The sequence below is a fragment of the Hylobates moloch genome, unplaced genomic scaffold (genome assembly GCF_009828535.3).
Source record: "Hylobates moloch isolate HMO894 unplaced genomic scaffold, HMol_V3 SCAFFOLD_19, whole genome shotgun sequence".
Taxonomy (NCBI): Eukaryota; Metazoa; Chordata; class Mammalia; order Primates; family Hylobatidae; genus Hylobates; species Hylobates moloch.
The window spans coordinates 32,295,860-32,316,696 of record NW_026652294.1 but is presented as its reverse complement, the minus strand read 5'-3'; the positions used below and the strand labels follow the sequence as shown (position 1 = coordinate 32,316,696).

The 20,837-nt window shown below is 49.9% G+C and overlaps 1 protein-coding gene across 2 annotated transcripts in view; it reads left to right on the top strand.

The window, feature by feature from the left end:
• Positions 1–20,837, top strand: part of NXN (nucleoredoxin) — a 171,206-nt gene that overhangs the window by 105,769 nt on the left and 44,600 nt on the right. Inside the window, exon 1 of one of the 2 annotated variants that reach the window (XM_058431885.1) lies at positions 1,255–1,347. The exons of the other annotated variant lie outside the window; for it this stretch is intronic. Coding sequence (XP_058287868.1) covers positions 1,273–1,347 — 75 coding nt within the window. The 5' untranslated portion in view covers positions 1,255–1,272. Of the gene's footprint in view, positions 1–1,254; positions 1,348–20,837 lie in introns of those variants that run through there. 2 annotated transcript variants of the gene reach the window in all.

Sequence of the window (20,837 nt, the reverse complement as noted above, 5' to 3'; positions counted from 1 at the left end):
CCAGGCTCAAGCAATCCTCCCACCTCAGCCTCTCAAGTAGCTGGGACTACAGGCACGTGTCACCACACCTGGCTAATTATTTGTATTTTTTTTTTTTTTTTGTAGAGACAGGGTCTCAGTATATTGTCCAGGCTGGTCTTGAACTCCTGGACTCAAGCAATCCTCCCTCCTTGGCCTCCCAAAGTGCTAGGATTACAGGCCTGAGCCACTGAACTCAGCCAGGATTTTTCATTCAACCTGGCCCTTCCCATCCTGTGATGCTCCCTTAGGCCTTCTCACTCTGATCACGTAATAACGGTGAGACGATTCAGGCTCATGAATCATCCACGTCCCACGGTGCCTTCAAGGTGCTTTCCCCGTTAGTAACACTCACAGAATGAGAATCTTGCTGGATGAACTTTCTCTTCTCTAATCCACTGCCTCCATTCCTGGGCTGAAGAACTGGAATCAGAAAGTGTCTGGGGGCCAAATGGAGACTGGAATAACCCCAGGAGAGGCTTGGTGTGGGGTTTCTTGGCGCTGTTGACGTTCTGAGCCAGGTACTTCTTTGCTGTGGGAGGAGCTGTCCTGCGCATGGGAGAATGTGGACAGCATCCTGGCTTCTACCTACTGTGTCAGTAACACTCCACACCCCAGTGTGACAGCCAAGAACGTCCCCAGGCATTGCTAAATGGTCCGTGGGAAGCACAACCACTCCCCCGGTTGAAAACTACTGGCTTAAGGCAAGCACCAAGCGCCTGGCACCATCCCTTCCTTCCTAAACACGAGAGCTCCCGCACGCCACCTTTCACTCTGGGCAGCGGGTCGGCGGCTCTCAACCGAGATCAGAGGCGAAGAACTGGTTTCCAGAGAGGCTTGGAGGAGAATTGGCAGGACACAGCTGTTAACTGTCCGTGGAACACGAAAGAGTAGAGGAAGTGAAAAAGAGCGTCAAGATTTTACGACTGACCACGTCCCCCTTCCCTCCTCACTCATTTCTCCGGGGAACTTACAGAACTGGGCCCTGTAATGAGGAGTCTTTCCCTAGTGGGGAGGGCTCCCTGAGTGATTTCATCAAAACCTACATATGCCAACGATTCTTACAGTATCTTTCTAAAGTATTAAGTCTAAATGCTGCAGAAATAATACTTAGAGTTTAAAGTATGTGGATGTGAACAGGGACACAGGAGCTTTTGCCAAAATGGCCCTGTTTGCAGCTCAGGAAGTGTAGAGATCTTCCTTTTTCCACCTCGTCATCTGTGTAGGTCCCTACCCCTGTTGGTCGGAGCAGAGATGTGTCAGGCAGCCCCCCGGAACCCCAAGTCGCTTGTGGGAGCTCCTGGATCAGACAGCATGAGCTGGTGCCTGGTGAGTCAGAAGCTGGATCACTCTCGGGTTGATGTCAGCAGCCTGTTCTGGTCGGCCCTCTTAAGCCGTTCTGGCCTTTCGTTCTGGCCTTTGATGTAACCCAGGGTGTGTAAGGGCTGCCCGCCCTTTACAGAGAAACAGATCTGTGCTGGGAAGTTAACAAACAGGAGGCAGGATATGAGATGAGAGAGAAGGAACTGTCTGGTCAGTGGGGTTCACCCAAGTCTAGAGGTTTGTCTTTGTGGAGGGTGGGACTTAATATAAGGCAAGAGGCTCGGGTAGAATCTGCCCCAGCCACCACCTGGCGTCTGCAGTGATAGAAAGCCTGGGAGACCTTCCACCTGGGGCCCTGGGAAGCTCCACCACTCGGCCTCCGTGTTTTCCGAACCTTTCTCTGGCTGCAGGTATTTCCGAGGTTTCCTTTTTGTGCATCTGGACATTTTCCTTTCTCAGCTCATCTACTCATCCTACAAACACAGGCGGGATGGTGGGCCCGGCCCGGGGTCGGTGCTGGCACTGAGGTGATCACGATGTAGAGAAGGTAGTCTCGGCCGGGCGCGGTGGCTCACGCCTGTAATCCCAGCAGTTTGGGAGGCCGAGGCGGGCGGATCATGAGGTCAGGAGATCGAGACCATCCTGGCTAACATGGTGAAACCCCGACTCTACTAAAAATACAAAAAAATTAGCTGGGCGTGGTGGTGGGTGCCTGTTGTCCCAGCTACTCAGGAGGCTGAGGCAGGAGAATGGCGTGAACCCGGGAGGCGGAGGTTGCAGTGAGCTGAGATGGCGCCACTGCACTCCAGCCTGGGCGACAGAGCGAGACTGTCTCACAAAAAAAAAGAAAAAAAAAAAAAGAGAAGGTAGTTTCTGTGCCTGGGGAGAGCAAAGGTGTTAAGTCTGCGGGTGAGAGCCGAGGTGGAGCTCCCTCACCCTGCTGGTTGGATGAGAGTTCCAGGGACAGACGGTCGGAGTTTCCCAGTGATTCTCATCAAGTCTCATCAAGGAGCTGGAGTCAGATAAACATTGCTGGGAAAGACGGATCGGATAGAGGGAATCCCACGGTGAAGGCTGGAGGAGAGGGGAATTCTGGGAGAGGACGGATCGGATAGAGGGAATCCCACGTGTGAAGGCTGGAGGAGAGGGGAATTCTGGGAGAGGACGGATCGGATGGGGGGAATCCCACGTGTGAAGGCTGGAGGAGAGGTGAATTCCAGGGAATGGTTCCCAGGGAAGCCGCCTCAAGAATGGAGGGAGGGAGTTGACTGGAGCTCTTGCCAGTGTCCAGCCAGGAGATGATGCATGGGACGCCGCACAAGCTCTGCTGGAGCACAACACACGTCCCTGCTGTGTCCCCGGAATAGGTCATGCTCCTTTCACTCTGAAGGTCATTAGTAACAAGGCAGAACAACCACACAGGACCGCCACTTACATCTGAACAGCTTCTGCACACTCTTTGCAAGGTAATTGCCTGCTAAGACATTTGTTAAGAATTTTTTTTTTTTTTTTTTTTGAGATGGAGTCTCATTCTGTCGGCTCACTGCAGCCTCCACCTCCTGAGTTCAAGCAATTCTCATGCCTCAGCCTCCCAAGTAGCTGCGATTACAGGCTCCCGCCACCACACCTGGCTAATTTTTGTATTTTTAGTAGAGATGGGGTCTTGCCATGTTGGCCAGGCTGGTCTTGAACTCCTGACCTCAGGTGTTCCACCTGCCTTGGCCTCCCAAAGTGCTGGGATTACAGGGAAGAGCCACCGCGCCTGGCCTGTTTAGATTTTTCAATCCTCCACGTGTTAAACTGTCTGTTTTTCTCTTATTAACCACAAGTTTGGGATTCTTCAGAGGGCCAAACTATTGTTCTCCCAGGCTTTGAGAAAAAACTTTTCGTGTCATTTATCTACATAGTTTTGCTGAACTTCTCCTTCAACAACAGGAGAGCATATTTTCGTAGCTGGGCAAGCCCTACTCTGAGCAAGGGACTGGCAAGAATTCCCTGGAGAACCCTGAGAACTTGCTGACCAAGCTGGAGGATTCCCCGGAGAACCCCGAGAACTTGCTGACCAAGCTGGAGGATTCCCCGGAGAACCCCGAGAACTTGCTGACCAAGCTGGCATCAGTTTTCTTTCCTGGGAACTGTTTCCACTCACATGTTCTGACCCCAGCGTGTGGCTGGCACCAGCTGAGGGTTTGCAGTATTTGAACGTTGGCCTTGCCCTGACCCATGCTCACATCATTTGTTTCACTAAGAATATGTATTTTCAGATCGCAAACCAGATTAGTTCACATCTAGCAGTTTAATTGCTGATTCAGTTAAAAAGTCCTTGCTTGACAGGGTCTGGGCTGAAACTGAACAATGTCAGAGGCTGCCAGGACTTTTTCTTTCTTTATAAAAGCAGAACTCCACGCACGTACTTAAAACAGCTACATGGTACTGAAGGATGTTACTGAGGTACGACTCCTCAGCTATCCTCTCTCAAGTTTCATTTATCTATTTACTGAGACAGGGTCTCTGTCACCCAGGCTGGAGGGCAATGACGGGATCTCAGCTCACTGCATGCTCCGCCTCCTGGGTACAAGGGTTCTCCTGTCTCAGCCTCCTGAGTACCTGAGACTACAGGCGCCCGCCACCAACTTTTGTATTTTTTGTAGAGACGGCTTTTGTTGCCCAGGCTGATCTTGAACTCCTCAGTGCAGGTGATCCTCCTGCCTCAGCCTCTCAAAGTGCTGGGATTACAGGCGTGAGCCACTGCGCCCAGCCTTAAGTTTCTTATGTACATCCTTCTGAAATATCTTCTGTGCATTTACACATGTATGTGACGGATATTGTCTGTCCTATTTACAAAAGAAACGTCTGATTTAAAAAAAAAATCTAATATCTTGCCAGTCTTTTCCTGTCGGCACACGCCAATCTGCTTTAATTGTTGCAATAACAGCATTGTATTCTATTGAATATATAGAGCGTAATTTACTTGCCCACTGCCTGATAAATGGTATTTCACTCCTTCCTTCTCCTTTTGCTGTTGCAAATAATACTATGATAAACATTGTTGCACATACTTTTTTTTTTTTTTTTTTGAGATAGAGTCTTGCTCTGTCGCTCAGGCTGGAGTGCAATGGCACGATCTTGGCTCACTGCAACCTCCACCTCTTGGGTTCAAGCGATTCTCCTGCCTCAGCCTCCCAAGTAGCTGGGATTACAGGCATGTGCTACCATGCCCAGCTAATTTTGTATTTTTAGTAGAGACAGGATTTCTCCATGTTGGTCAGGCTGGTCTCAATCTCCTGACCTCAAGTGATCTGCCCGCCTCAGCCTCCCAAAGTGCTGGGATTACAGGTGTGAGCCACAGCGCCTAGCAGCATTGTTGCACATCTGTCTTTGCACACTTCACACATGCATATCTGTGAATTGGAATTGCTAAGCCAAAGAATAACAGACATTATTAACTTCTGTAGACATTGCCAAGGTCCTTCTTGGAGGGGAGAGAGTGTCATTGCTTTATAGAAAATGTGTAACTTGGCCGGGTGCGGCGGTTCACGCCTGTAATCCCAGCACTTTGGGAGGCCGAGGCGGGTGGATCACCTGAGGCCAGGAGTTCGAGACAAGCCTGACCAACATGGAGAAACTCTGTCTCTACTAAAAATACAAAATTAGCCGGGCGTGGTGGTGCATGCCTGTAATCCCAGCTACGCAGGAGGCTGAGGCAGGAGAATCACTTGAATCCAGGAGGCAGAGGTTGCGGTGAGCCAAGATTGTGCCATTGCACTCCAGCCTGGGTGACAGAGCGAGACTCTGTCTCAAAAAAGAAAAAAAAAAAAAGTGTAACTCCAGCTTTTGACAGCCAGCCTGTAATACCAATAGTTTCCCTTGCCCAGAAAACATTGCTCCCTAATACAGAGGGTACCACCCAAGGCGCTTCCACTGAAGGAGCACAGGGAGGGGAGATGGACGATACCGAGCGGGAAAGATGACTTCCGGGAGCTGTGCGTTTCTCCTCTGTTCAATCCGTGTGGACGAGATGACCTGTGTAGTCCCATCTCCTAATTTTACATAAAACCAGGCGTGGGTCTAGGTCCAAGATCCAGGAGCCTGACTGCCAGGACAGCTTAAGCAGGAGGTAAATTCCAGAATCTGCCCTTTAGTTTCTGGATTCTTTATCTTTTCATCCGTGTTGAATGAGAGAGAAGGGTTCGGGGCATCTGGCCCTTCCCTGGGCAGCAGACTGAGGGAACATCGCCTAGGTCGCCTCCGTTTTCAGGAGATTTGTAGCAGCTTCCTTAACTTTACCCTCCTCTGCCCCTTTAATGCCAAACACATTCCTTAGAGGTCCGTTAATTAGAGGAGCCTCCGAGTGGGCAATGGGGCCCTGATGGTTTCTGTTATAATCAGGTAGGAAGGGATCTCAGGGTGGAAGTCTGGTCAAAAGCCTTCTGAAATGTTAGACCAGAGAATTATCTGGAGAGGGAAGAAATGCAGGGCAAGTTCCTGCAAAGCCTCACACTCATGTTGGTCTCACCGATGTTTATCAGGGAGAAACAGCCTATACTCCCGAGGCAGCTGTTAGAATGCGCAGAGCCCACTTCGTTCCTCGATTCTGTTTCTTTCCATGCAATCCGCCCTCCTGAACTAATACCATTGAGGCTGGTGTCTTGTCCCACGGGACATGGAACTAGGGAACGCAGATGGATCTAAGCTGGCACTCCCCTACATTTTGGCAAATTTGAGAATCAACAATCTGAAGAACCATGGTTTTGATTCCCTGAGAAGGAAATGGATTAAGACTTACTCTCCCCACTCCGAACTTTTTATCTTGGGAAATTTCAGACCTACAGAAAAGTTGAAGACAAGTACCATGAATGCCTATCCTGTGCCCTTCACCGGAACCGAGCAACAGTAACTGTGTCCCTTCACCGGAACCGATCGACGGTAACCGTGTCCCTTCACCGGAACTATTGGCCGTGTCCCTTCACCGAACCGGTCGGCCCGGTAACAAGTAATCCCTTCACGGAACCGATCGGCGGTGGCGTGTCCTTCACACGGAACCGATCGACGGTAAACATGTCCCTTCACCAGAACTGAGCAATGGTAAACATGCTTCCTCGCTCAGTTCCCAGGCATTGCCACTGCTGATCTGGGGAGCACACTGTATGAGCCTGACATAAACCTCACAGAGCTCTGTGTGAACAGTGGGTGTTTTTCCCTGAAGGACAGTTGATCCTTGAATGACGTGGGTCTGAATTGCACGGGTCCATTTGCATGTGGACTTTTTTCAACCAAATGTGAATCAAAAACACAGTGTGAGCCAGGTGCAGAGGCTCACGCCTGTAATCCCAGCACTTTGGGAGGCTGAGGCAGGAGGATTGCATCAGCCCAGGAGTTCAAGACCAGCGTGGGCAGCATAGAGAGACCCCCATCTCTACAAATAATATTAAAAATTAGCTGGGCATGGAAGCATGCACCTGTGGTTCCAGCTACTCGGGAAGCTGAGTCAGGAGGATCTCTTGAGCCAGGGAGATCGAGGCGACAGTGAGATGTGATGGTACCACTGCTCTCCAGCCTGGGGGACAGAGTGGGACCCTGTCTCAAAACAAAACGCAGCCGGGCGTGGTGGCTCACGCCTGTAATCCCAGCACTTTGGGAGGCCGAGGCGGGCGGATCATGAGGTCAGGAGATCGAGACCATCCTAGCTCACACGGTGAAACCTCATCTCTACTAAAAATACAAAAAATTAGCCAGGCGTGATGGCAGGCACCTGTAGTCCCAGCTACTGAGGAGGCTGAGGCAGGAGAATCGCTTGAACCCAGGAGCTGGAGGTTGTCATGAGCTGAGACCACACCACTGCACTCCAGCCTGGGTGACAGAGCGAGACTCCGTCTCAAAAAAACAAAGAGAACAGAGCAGTATTCACAGGATGTGAAACCCATGTATGCAGAGGCTGGTTTTTCCTACACTCAGGCTCTGCTGGGCCGACTGTGGGACTTCAGGATACGCGGATTTTGGAATACGTGGGGGTCCCAGAACCAATCCCCCGAGTATATTGTGGGATATTTGAAAAGAGAGTATATTTATCATGATATTTCATTCCTAAACCTTCATTATCTCCTAAAAACAAGGGTGTTCCCTTCATAGCAGTAATACCCTTATCATACCCAAGAAATGAAGCATTGCTACGTGAAGAGCATAGGTCTATTGTCTTGCAGAATTTTCCAGAGTCTGAATTTGTCAAATGGTTCCCTCATGATTACATCCAGGCCAAACATTTCTGGCAGGAATGCTGCAGAGCTCCTGTTGCATCTCACCAGGAGCCACATCGTAGTTCCGTCCTGTTATTGATGATGCTGAGGTTAAACATTTGGTTGTGATAGTGTCTGCCGGATCACTCTACTTTGTAAAGGTAGTTTCTCCTTTGTAACTAACGAGCGGTAAGTGGTGTGATCCTTTAGGACCGTGGGAATGTTCTCGTCCCAGTAACTTGTTACCCAGTGGCTTAACATCCACTGATATGTGATGATTCTTTCATGAATCTGTTTTATTTGTTTTGAGACACAGGGTCTCGCCGCATCACCCAGGCTGGGTTGCAGTGGCAGAATCATAGCTCACTGCAGCCTCTAACTCCTGGATTCAAGCGATCCTCCCTCCTCAGCCTCCTAAGTAGCTGGGACTACAGGCATGTGCCACCACACCCAGCTAAGTTTTATTTTTATTTTTATGTTTTTGAGATGGGGTCTTACTGTGTTGCCGAAGCTGATCCTGAATTCCTGGTCTCAAGGGAGCCTCCCACCCTGGCCTCCCAAAGCTCTGGGATTACAGGGGTGAGCCACTATGCCTGGCCTCCTGAATCTGTTTCTACATTGATTATCGCAGAATCCTGGGCTTTAAATTGTCGCTCCGTCTACATTTATTACCTCACATTCCTTTATGAAGAGCCCCTCATTGGCTGAGCACGGTGGCTCACACCTGTAATCCCAGCACTTTGGGAGGCTGAGGCTGGTGGATCGCTTGAGCTCAGGAGTTCGAGACCAGCCTGGGAAACATGGTGAAACCCCGTCTCCACCAAAAATACAAAAAATTAGCCAAGTATGGTGGTTCATGCCTGTAATCCCAGCTACTTGGGAGGCTGAGGTGAGAGGATTGCTTGAGCCCAGGAGACAGAGGTTGCAGTGAGCTGAGATCGTGCCACTGCACTCCAGCCTGAGCGACAGAGCAAGACTCTGTCTCAATTTAAAACAAACAAACAAAAAAGCCCTCATGTTCTCCCACTCCATTGTTTAGTATCATTTCAGACTCATGGATTAAAGAAAAAAAAATCTATTGCTGTAGCTTATTAATTTCACTATTTTTTACTGTATCCCAAATTTGGTAAGTGGGAGTCTTTTCAAGATGGCTCTTGAGTCTTTTCACATGTTCCCAGCATCCCGTAAGCATTTGCTTGCTTTTCTGGCACTCAGTGAGATGTTCAGGCTCAGCTTGGCCTCTCCCTCCCCTAGTCTCGGAAACACCTCTTCCTCTGAGAAACCCTCCTTCACTTTGGTGGAGGGATGGTCCTTAGAAACCAACATCTGGGCATGAAGTGTGTTCCTTGCTGGGCCCCTCACTGCCTCCAGGCACCTTCAATAGAAACAGCAAAGAACAGTCAGGCGCGTTGGCTCACGCCTGTAATCCCAGCACTGTGGGAGGCCGAGGTGGGCGGATCACCTGAGTTCAGGAGTTCAAGACCAGCCTGGCCAACATGGTGAAACCCCATCTCTACTAAAAATACAAAAATTAGCCGAGCATAGAGGCACTTGTTTGTAACCCCAGCTACTCAGGAGGCCGAGCCACACAAATCCTTGAACCCAGGAGGTGGAGGTTGCAGTGAGCTGAGATGGTGCCACTGCATTCCAGTGTAGGCGACGGTGTCTCAAAAAAAAAAGAAAGAGCTGAGAAATTTAAATGTGTTTTAAAATCTTGAGTTGATACTGATACGTTGCACTCAGAACCTGCCGCCCAGGGCCCTTCCTTACTTCCCTAGTCTGTATCTGTGTTCCTCTCGTCCTACCGTGATTACCTTGTTTACAGATTTGCACCATCCATAATCGTGGCCAGCAGTAATCCTAACAAGTCAAGTTCAAACTTTCTTTTCAGTTCTCTTTGTCCTTAGATCACATCCAAGTAAGGAGGAGTAGTCAGCTAGATCCAAAAGTCACTTAAATTATTTGCCTTTTTGTCTAGATAGGTAATAGTTATTATTAGAGTTAGGGTCACATGTTTCTGTTCATATTAAACTTTAGGACTTGCTGTTTGCTCCTACTTTTTACTTGATTTTATTCTTTTAGTAAGTAAAATGTTTACGGGGTTCAAAAGTCAAAACTATATAGGCCAGGCACGGTGGCTCATGCCTGTAATCCCAGTACTTTGGGAGGCCAAGGTGGATGATCACCTGAGGTCAGGAGTTCGAGACCAGCCTGGCCAAGATGGCGAAACCCTGTCTCTATGGAAAATACAAAAATTAGCCGGGCGTGGTGGCACACGCCTGTAATCCCAGCTACTCGGGAGGCTAAGGCAGGAGAATCGCTTGAACCCAGGAGGCAGAGGTTGCAGTGAGCTGAGATCAGCTCACTGCGTGCCAGCCTAGGCAACAGAGCAAGACTCTGTCTTAAATAATAATAATAATAAATTTTTCTAAAGTTAGAAGTATATAAAATAATATACAAAGAGAAGGCTCACTTTCACTGCCAGAGGTGAGCATTTTCCTTAGTTTCTGACTCACCCTTTCTAACTTCCTTACTGCAAAAGTAACCCACACCTCTCTGTCTTGGGCCCTTTTCTTGATGCTTACACAGGAAGGGTCTGAGATTCTGCTTCTCAGGATCAGCTATGACCAGAGGAAACACGTTAGAGCAGATTGGAGTTCCTGCTCTTCCCTCACTCTGTTAATTTGCTGGGTTTTGCCTGTTGTTTAGTCATCTGTGAAAAGGCAGAGTACCCCGTGGAGGATAGCGAAGGGGTGTCTGGAATGGCCTGAGGGCCAGGCCTTTCAGAGAGAAGGAGGCAGCCTGAGTTTGGTTTGGGTGGTCCCTTGAATCGCGTTTGACGGGAGTGGAGTGGAGCTGACTGTGGTGTCCCCGGAGCAGATCTGGGATCCGTGAACCAGATCGTGGCTGAGCAGATCAGTTGCTTCTCTGGCAGGCCCGTCCGTGCAGCTGCTGTTTTGTATTTGAGTAGTTTGTGTTTCCCTTTCCTTTTCATGCGAGATTATCTGGTCCTAATCCCCTCCGTCCTGCATAAGGGTTGCTGGGAACCATTTTTTTTTCTTTTGAATAAACATCTTGGGGAAGTTAACTTTTTACATTTGTTGTTGTTCTTTACTTGACATTAAGGAGCTTTTATAAGCAATTAAAACTAGGAGAAAACCCAAACCAAAAATTTCCCCTAAACTCCCCGTGACCTCAGTCGGAACTGCTGTAGTATTTCTGGTCTTAACTCCTTTGGTGAATTTAGAGAGTGACTCTTTATTCCACTTCCAAACAACTGCTTTGAACCATTGGTCAACGTGGATAAACACATCTCAGGGGAGGGGGTCCGTGAAATATGGTTGTGAGGTCAGACTGAGAAGGACTCATTTTCAGACTAGAGCTGGACGGGAAACTGGGTCTGAAAGCATCTCCTGGAATGACTTGCTCCGTTTGAGTGGCAAGTTTTTTTGGTAAAGATACTCTCCCAGACAGTGGAGGTGCCGTGGCCTTTGAGCCAGATCCTTGCAATAGTAAATCATGTTGTCGGTTCCTCCTTGGTGGATGGGATCCATTTTTATCATGCCAGAGAGCCTGCAAAGTAGAGTCCAGAAACCCAGAAAACTGGCCTCTGCCTGCCCTTGGCTAGCTATGGGATAGAAAGAGAAGCCTGGGGGCAACCGAGCAAATTAACAGTGAGGGAAGAACAGGAACTCCAGTCTGTTCTATCAAGTTTCCTCTGGTCATAGCTGATCCTGAGAACCAGAATCTCAGACCCTTCCTGTGTAAGCCATAGGGCTGTTTTCTTTTTTTTTTCTTTTTTTTTTCGAGACAGAGTTTTGCTCTGTCACCCAGGCTGGACTGCAGTGGCGCAATCTCAGCTCACCGCAAGCTCCGCCTCCCGAGTTCACACCAATTCTGCTGTCTCAGCCTCCCCAGCAGCTGGGACTACAGGTGCACGCCACCACGCCCAACTAATTTTTTTGTATTTTTAGTAGAGACGGGGTTTCACCGTGTTAGCCAGGATGGTCTCGATCTCCTGACCTCGTGATCCACCCGCCTTGGCCTCCCAAAGTGCTGGGATTACAGATGTGAGCCACCGCGCCTGGCCCATAGGGCTGTTTTCTATAGCTCAGCCGTCCAGTATCACCTTTGTGGTTCTTTCATGTCAGAATACCAGCTATGTTACCATTTACTTAAATTTTTCTTTAAATATACTCATTTTTAAAATTTAGATTTAGGCTGAATGTGGTGGCTCATGCCTGTAATCCCAGCACTTTGGGAGGCCAAGGTGGGTGGATCCCTGGAACTCAGGAGTTCAAGACCAGCCTGGGCAACATGGCAAAACCTCATCTCTATGGAAAAAATACAAAAATTAGCTGCAACATGGTGAAACCTTGTCTCTACAAAAAATACAAAAGTTAGCCAGGTGTGGTGGTGCACACCTGTGACCCCACTACTCGGGAGGCTGGGGTGGGAGGATCACTTGAGTCTGGGAGGTCGAGGCTGCAGTGAGCCGAGATCGCGCCACTGCATTCCAGCCTGGGGCGACAGAGCGAGACCCCCTCTCAAAGAAAAAAAAAAAAAAAGGATTTATATCTTTGGTTAAAAAGGAAGATGAGCAGGTGTTAGAGAAATGTTAGTAATTTATTGACATCAAACCAAGACTCCTCTCTTAAAGTAATTGGAAGGACCGAAAGAAAACTACAAAAGGAATAAACTTCTCACTCTTCTATTCAGTGTTATTTAGTGAGGGATGCTCATGCCACCTAGAGGAGGCCTCTACCGGGTATGGATGAGGAATTCCACTTAGAAGATCCTTGCCCCTGCCCTATTTTGATGGCCCTGGTGATATCTGGGGTGGTGGTGACCACTGAGAAAGAGAGCTACAGCTTTTATGCTCAGCTTTTTAGAATATTCTTGAAAACTAGAGGTTTCACAGTAGTTTTAGGTATGTCTAAAAAAAATCCTTAACTTCAGCTTTAGAATAGTTGGTGTTTAGGCGGGGTGTGGTGTCTCACACCTGTAATCCCAGCACTTTGGGAGCCCAGGCGGGCAGATCATCTGAGGTCAGGAGTTCGAGACCAGACTGGCCAACATGGCAAAACCCCATCTCTACTAAAAATACAAAAATTATCTGGGTGTGGTGGTGGTGGGCGCCTGTAGTCCCAGCTACTCGGGAGGCTGAGGCAGGAGAATTGCTTGAGCCTAGGAGGCGGAGGTTGCATTGAGCTGAGATTGCGCCACTGCACTCCAGCCTGGGCGACAGAGCGAGACTCCATCTCAAAAAAAGAAAAGAAAAAGAAAAGGCCCAAGACAGACCACGTCCACCATGCGAGGATGCAGCAAGAAGGTGCCATCTGTGAGGATCGTGCCCTCACCAGACACTGAGTCCACTGGTGCCTTGACTTTGGACTTCTGCCCACCACAACTGTGAGAAAGAAACTTTTGTGTTCCTAAGCCACACAGTCTGCACTGTCCTATTACAGCAGCTTGAATGGATTCAGACACAAATGAATTGGTACTGAGAAGTGGGGGTGCTGCTGTAATTGATACCTGAAGTGCTGGGAGTAGCTTTGGAACTGGGTGACGTGTAGAAGTCAGAAGAGTTTTGAGGTTCATGATCGAAAAGGCCTCCGTTGCCCTGAACAGAATGTGAAAGGCAGTTCTGGGGAGGGCTCAGAAAGAAAAGAGGAGCGCTGTAGAGAAAGCCTCAGCTGTCTCGGAGAAAACCTAGGCAGTTGTGAACAGGATATTGGTAGAAATGTGAACAGTAGGCTGGGCGTGGCTGGCGGCTCACTCCTGTAGTCCCAGCACTTTGGGAGGCTGAGGTGGGAGGATCACCTAGCCTGACCAAACATGGAGAGACCTTCTTACTAAAATAGGAAATTTTAGTGGGTGGTGGTGGGTGCCTGTACTCCAGTATCGGAGGGGGAAAAAGGCAAGTGCTTAGCAAGACCAGTGGAGCCCTACTTCATCCACAGACTCCCGTTGGAAAGCATGCCCTGCAGTGCCTTAAGACGCATCTCCTAGCAGAAGACACCCAGCCGGAGTCCCAGAGGGAAAGACCTCCGTGAGCAAGGTTTCCCGTGGTTTGTTTTGTGTCTGCAGAGGCTTTGACTTTAGAATGTCCATCTCCTCTTACTCAGGGTTTTAGGCTTTTTCTGTCCTCGGCCATGATGCAAAATAATTTTGGCAAATGCAAGGAGAGATTGGACCCTTTTTTTTTTTTTTTTTTTTAGAGACAGAGTCTCACTTTGTTGCCAGGCTGGAGTGCAGTGGTGTGACCTCGGCTCACTGCAACCTCCGCCTCCTGGGTTCAAGTGATTCTCCTGCCTCAGCTTCCCGAGTAGCTAGGATTACAGGCATGCGCCACCATGCCTGGCTAATTTTTTTTTTTTTTTTTTTTTTTTTGAGACGGAGTCTCGCTCTATCGCCCAGGCTGGAGTGCAGTGGCGCAATCTCGGCTCACTGCAAGCTCCGCCTCCCGGGTTCACGCCATTCTCCTGCCTCAGCCTCTCCAAGTAGCTGGGACTACAGGCGCCCGCCACCACGCCCGGCTAATTTTTTGTATTTTTAGTAGAGACGGGGTTTCACCGTGGTCTCGATCTCCTGACCTCGTGATCTGCCCGCCTCGGCCTCCCAAAGTGCTGGGATTACAAGCGTGAGCCACCGCGCCCGGCCGTGCCTGGCTAATTTTTATATTTTTAGTAGAGACGGGGTTTCACCATGTTGGCCAGGATGGTCTTGATCTCTTGACCTTGTGATCTGCCCGTCTAGGCCTCCCAAAGTGCTGGGACTACAGGTGTGAGCCACGGCGCCCGGCCTAGATTGGACCCTCTTATCTTCATCTCCCCCAGGGCCGGCTGTGGAGGTGCCTGTCTCATGACGGGAATCATCGTCTGCTGGGTTTGATTGAGTTCCCTGGCACACTGGATAGGGTTTGTTGTAACACACACATTTCTCCTGCCAAGGTACACAGAGTCCTCAGACTCAGAGGCTTGTTTTATGATTTTTTCCCCTAAACTTAATTTATTATACACATCCCATGGCAGAGCTAAACTTTGTGGGTATTCGGCTGCCAGAACTGGTGGATCAGATGGGACCTTGCCTGTACTTGCTGGAGAATGGGAGGGCTGCCTCCTTCTGCGGTGTATTTTCAGAGAGAGAGAGTTCTGCTAATTCAGACAAAACTTTTCAACAAACCTATGCATGAATAGAACTTAAGAGATAAATCTGGGGGAAATTTTACCCACATTTTGATCCCGGGGAGCAGTCAGGTTTTTACTGGCCATAGAGAAGGTATCTTGGATTGGGTGGAAAACATTTCCTTCCCTCTGCTTGTAACCCTGAGCACAGCTGTCCTGGAGCCCCTTGGGCGCTGTCAGACCCGGGGGATTCAAAGGCTGCCTCTCTTCTTATTCTTTGTTGGTATGTGAGAATTCTTTATGTATTTATCTGAGATAATGTCTTGCTCTGTTGCTCAAGCTGGAATGCAGTGGCGTGATCAGAGCTCACTGCAGCCTCAAAAACTCCTGGGCTCAAGTGATCCTCCCTTCTCAGCCTCCCAGTTATCTGGGACTACCGGTTTGTTTCACCACACGCAGCTAACGTTTTACTTTCTGTAGAGATGGGGTCTTGCTATGTTGCCCAAGCTGGTCTCAAACTCTTGTGCTCAATTGACCCTCCCGCCTTGGCCTCCCAAAGCGCTTGTAGTTACAGGTGTGACCTCTGCGCTCAGCTTCTAGATGAAAAATTTTAAACTCTTTTTTTTTTTTTAGACGGAGTCTCACTCTGTCGCCCAGGCTGGAGTGCAGAGGTGTGATCTTGGCTCACTGCAACCTCTGCCTCCTGGGTTCAAGCAATTCTCCTGCCTCAGTCTCCCGAGTAGCTGGAACTACAGGTGTGTGCCACCACGCCCGGCTAATTTTTGTATGCCCCCGGATGGCAGAAGAGCTGGGACTAAGCCCGCAGGGATTGCTGCTTGGCCAAGAGCCTTCTAGAGGCTGCGTGGCCTTGGCCGGCGTGCAGGGAGAAGCCAGGGCCACAGGATTCTTGCTCCCTTTTCTCACCACTGCCTCCATTGGCACAGGACCTAAGGGATTAGGGTGGCAGGGCCGTTCCTGAGACTCTCGCCACTGCCCCCGTTGGCACACGACCTAAGAGATTAGGGTGGCAGGGCTGTTCCTGAGACTGGCGCCCCTAATTGAGCTACAGCGTGCTTTTTCCACTCTCCATTTCAAGTCTCTGGTTAGATCAGGAGAAAGTCTCACTGTGGCGCCATCTTTAAACCACTGGAAAACTTGCTAATCTCCATTCCTTAGAGAGAGCCGACCTCAGCTTTCCGCAGGCAACGCGAGTCAGATCACTTGTAATAATGGCTTGTTCTTTGTTCTTTTCATTTTGACTCTTAGCCTCTATTTATGGCGAGTGATGCTGGTTCTCCACTTACGATAGCAACATAAAATTTCCTTTCAAAATAGTTTTTTTTTAAAGGAGTCTATTCAAAGCAAAATAAGTAAATAAGCATCTGAGTGAGGAGGGCACAAATTGTAAATGATATATGTGGACGCCTGAGCTTGGAAACTGGGTGCTGGGAGCAGCCATCTGGATTTCACATCTGGCTTCATCTTCATAGCAAGCCTATGAGGCGAGCACGAGGGTTTCTCCCAGTGTGCAGGGGAAGTAGCTTCTCAGAGAGGTGAAGGGATGTTCCCAGCCTGGCTGACTTTGCCACCCTGCTCTTTCCACCTGCCCTTTCTTGTGGCCGGGTGACACAGTCACCTCAGATTCATTCTGTAGCCCTTCAGCCCCTCTGCTTCCCGCCCCCACCCATGCCTTCTAAGCACCTTCTCTCCCATCTGCAGCCCAAGGCTGCCCCCCGGGAGCAGGCAGGCTTGGGTTGCTCGTCTTCATTTCAGCCGGGGAACTTTGGGTGGAGCCGGAGCCAAGTGGAAAGCGGAGCTCAGGCTTGCTGGACCCCGGCCTCCCCACCGCATCCCCCAGCTTTTGGACACAGACCTTTCTCTGGGTGGTCTGGAGACCAGGTTGAAACTTGTTGATGTTTAGCAGTTCGGTTCTGCTAAAAGTTGACAGGATTATCATGCTCTTTAAAGCAGTCAGCCTGTCCCAGGAAGCCGTGCTCCTGATGGAGAAGCCGTTTGTGTGTGGTTTCTGTTCCGAAGGCCTCAGCAGTTTTAAGTTTCCTAAGCAAGTGATTAGTGGCATCGTCCGGGTCTGATTCACTGGGACGTTTCTGTTCTGGAGGAGAAGGTCAAGTTTTGTTGCAACCTCAGAAACTCCACCCTCTGCCCGTCTTGGTTCTGTGGCACTGGCGGCGTCTGGAACCAGCGCACGGGAAGGTACCCACACACCTGGCAGGGATTGTCCGCCGACAGCAGCCCCCTCATTGAACTGCCTTTGAAAACTAAAGTTGGGGGAGATGTACTATGCCTGCTTCTGAATATCACGTGTGTGATTCTACCTCGGGAGTGTGCTCTAAGGGACGTGTGGCCATTCGTCTTGTCTGCAGAAGAAACCTCCCACCTTCGTCCCTCCTGACACAGCTCCCGGGCCCCCCTCGCCGCCCCCCTGCAGAGAGCGAGTGAGCAAAACCGGGTGCCCCCCAGCCCCCCTGGAGACAGTGAGCTCGCAAAACCTTCCCGGAGGAACTACTGTGGGAACTCACAGAATGGCATTTCTTGGCAAGTTTGTGAGTTTGCTCACGGCCACCTTCCTTGGACCCACAGGTCGGAGCAGTGGACTGACTTTTCTGGTGTCCGCACTCATGTGAAACGTTTGTGTATCTTAGGCTCCCACTTAAGAAATGGGCTGCTGGCTGCAGGGAGCAGGAGGTCCGGGAAACTCATTTGCTCCCTTGTCTGAAGCCGTCATCTTGCTCCTTCCTCTGCACACCTCCTGGGAACAGGAGCTGGTGTCTCCTCCCCAGGCCCTGGGGCGCATGGGGAAGACGGAAGAATGATCCCTGAGAAAGGGATTTGAAAGGGCTGAGAGCGTCCGTCAGGTGATTTTGCTTTTCTGTTTCTGGTGTTCTAAGCAGTGAGGATTTAGTGACGTGCTCGGACTCCACACACACAGACCCACGTGCCTTAGTTAGGAGTTGTTTACGAGGAGCAGAAATGGACTCTAGCTGCCTTACGTGGACTGGGTTAGACCCTCCGAACACGGTTGTTCATCTCAGGGGCCTCCGGATGCAGGAACGGCACCTAGCTGGGATGCAGAGGGACCAGCCTGGGGTTTCAGGAGCAGGTCGCTCTCGGGCTCCTTGGGGCCTCTGCAGCTTCTCTCGTTCACTCCTCTCTGATCTCTGGTGTCTTTCCTGCCCCTCCTTATCTGTCCTCCTCTCCGTCAGCTCATTTCTCTCTGCTGTCCCTGGCCCAGCAGGGCGACCCCTGCCTGCCCTTGACGTGAGTTTATGGTTCTCACCTCCACTGTCAGCTCTTCAGCACTCCTCTACCTGCTCTGCATCCTGCCACGTTTAGGAAATGATGATTGCTTGTCTGTGGAGATAAAGGGACGAGGTACCTGGCCGCCAGAGGACAAGGACGTGGAGGGAGGGAAGAGGGAGTCCAGCGGCCCCTGAGGCTGAGAGGGTCAGTGCGGTGCCCTCCTGGAGCCTGCTCCTAGCACACTGGTCAGGAAGCTCCCGTCTTTTTTTTTTTCTTTGTCTGTCGCCCAGGATGGAGTGCAATGGCGCAATCTCAGCCCACTGCAACCTCTGCCTCCCAGGTTCAAGCGATTCTCCTGCCTCAGCCTCATGAGTAGCTGGGATTACAGGCGCCCACCACGCCTGGCTAATTTTTGTATTTTTAGTAAAGATGAGATTTCACCCTGTTGGCCAGGCTGGTCTTAACCCCTGACCTCAGGTGACCCACCTGTCTCAGCCTCCCAAAGTGCTGGGATTACAGGCATGAGCCACCACGCCCAGCTGGGAAGCTCCGGTCTTAGTGAATCTGTCTTTGTATCCACTTTCTGAATTCCCAGGAGAGAGCGTGATTGGTCTTAGATCAAGCGTGCACACCCACCACGATTGCCTGCCGTGGAACAAAGGGTGTGGGTGGGGTGGGGACCACCATCCCAGGGGAGGGTCTAGAGAGGAAGCCTGAGCCTGTTACATACCAGACAGGTTTCTCGAAGGCGAAGACCTTTGTCTTGATCTGACCCCATACCGTCTGGCACAAATGCCTGGTAGGTTTGAGATGCTCAATAAATGTTTATTGATGAAAAATGACCAGGCACATGTGTGGTGTGGAGCCGACGTCCTACTGAGTGGTGGACAGGCACTTGGCCTATCCAGAAAAACCTCCGTCATCTCCACCACCCCCGGCGATCCGTCCTCAGACCACACTTCAGCCTCTCTGTCTGATGCATCTAACATCTAGGGCCATTCCTGCTGCTGTCTGCTTTCTTGTTAGCTTCTGAAGCCTCGAACAGAGAAGGTAACCAGGGAGGCAAGCTGCCTGTGTCTCTCAGTAGGAGGCATTTGGACCCAGTCGTGTGGTGGCCCCTTTGAGTTCGCTGTTTGGAAGTAAAGTGACACGCACGAATACTGCATTGTAAAAATGGCTTTCCGGCCAGAGCCTGGACTTCTGTGTTTTGATGGGAACGCCCATCTAAATTTCCTGCTTTGTTTTTTCTTAATGGCCAGGCATGAACCTGGCAAATGCTACTATTTTTTAAATCATGCTCGTGTTAAGCCATAGCAGTACCTTTTAGAGACAAGAAATCAGCCGGGCGCGGTGACTCACGTCTGTAATCCCAACACTTTGGGAGGCCGAGGCGGGCAGATCACCTGAGGTCAGGAGTTCGAGACCAGCCTGGCCAACATGATGAAACCCCGTCTCTACTAAAAATACAAAAAAATTAGCCGGGCATGGTGTTGGGTGCCTATAATCCCAGCTACTCAGGAGGCTGAGGCAGGAGAATTGCTTGAAGCCAGGAGGCAGAGGTTGCAGTGAGCCAAGATCGCACCATTGCACTCCAGCCTGGGCGACACGGCAGGACTCCGTCTCAAAAAAAAAAAAAAAAAAAAGGAAATCAATGTTCAGTAATTGGAAATGAATCTTCAGGGGTTGACGTCCTCCTGAGGGCGTCAGGGGCCACAGAGAACCTCCGCTTAATTCATAGTGTTTCATCTTCAATCCTTCACTCGCCCCATTTTGTAACAACTTTATGTAGCAGAAAGAGAGATGGGAATTGATGTTGGTCTGGAAGAAGAGGGGAACGTGATACTTTGTTCTGTATTTACTCCTATATTTATTTCTATATTGGGCTTGTAGCTGTTTTTTCTTATTCTACATCAATCACTTGGATGCATAAATTCAAAGACATATGTTTGCGGGTCTCACACATCTGTCTTGAATTTCATCTTTTCCACCCTGTCTTCTACTTTCCAAACAATTTACCTCCCCCTCTCTCTCTCCCTGCTGTTACTTATTTCATTGTGCAACGGAACCCTTTCATTTCAGGAGCTGGTTGGGGGAAAGAATGCAAGCCACAGTCCGTTTCTATATAAAGGCATCTTGGTACCAGGTGGTCACAGTTTCTTAGTGTCGGACACGATTCCTTTTGCTGTGGACGCGGCTGGTCGGTGGCAGTGGGGCTGAGGCTGTTTGCAGAGCTGTGGACGTGCCTGGCTTGCTGGATTCCCAGTGAGGTGATGTTACCGCTGTGGACCAGTCCGGGCCAATTTAGAGCGAGGCTTCACGTGTGCCAGGCTCCCTGCAGAACAGTCCCGTCTGACTTTTTTCTTTGATCTCTTTTTCCAGGCTGGGAGTTTCTCACATCATTGCGAATATTTCCTCTCCCCTCCTTGTCATTTGGCCCGGGGCTCAGTGGGGACTTCCTGAAGCAGGAAAGTGATCAACGAGGGGTTTATAACTGGGCAGTGGAAAGTTCTGCTGAGAAACAGAGCTTTCCACGCAGCCGAGAAGGGGAAAAAAAAGCCCTTGTGAAATAACAATCAAATAGGAAATTGAGAAGGGAGCTATGCTGAGTGCTAGTGGCTCCACGGGGGGACAGGTATGGACGGTGCCGAGATGACAAACATCTCCGTGGTTCTCACCAACCACACTTCCTGCTCTTCCGTTCATTTTGAAGAGCGGACACGGAAAAGCTCACCCTGCTGACTTGTAATTTATAATAGCATTTGGGGCGGTAGGCGCTACGCAGTCACGTTCCTCATCTACCAGAAGCTGCAGAAAGTTTCGAGACGATTTGACTATGTGGGATATGATGAGGTTTCTCTTCAAATAATATGATCAA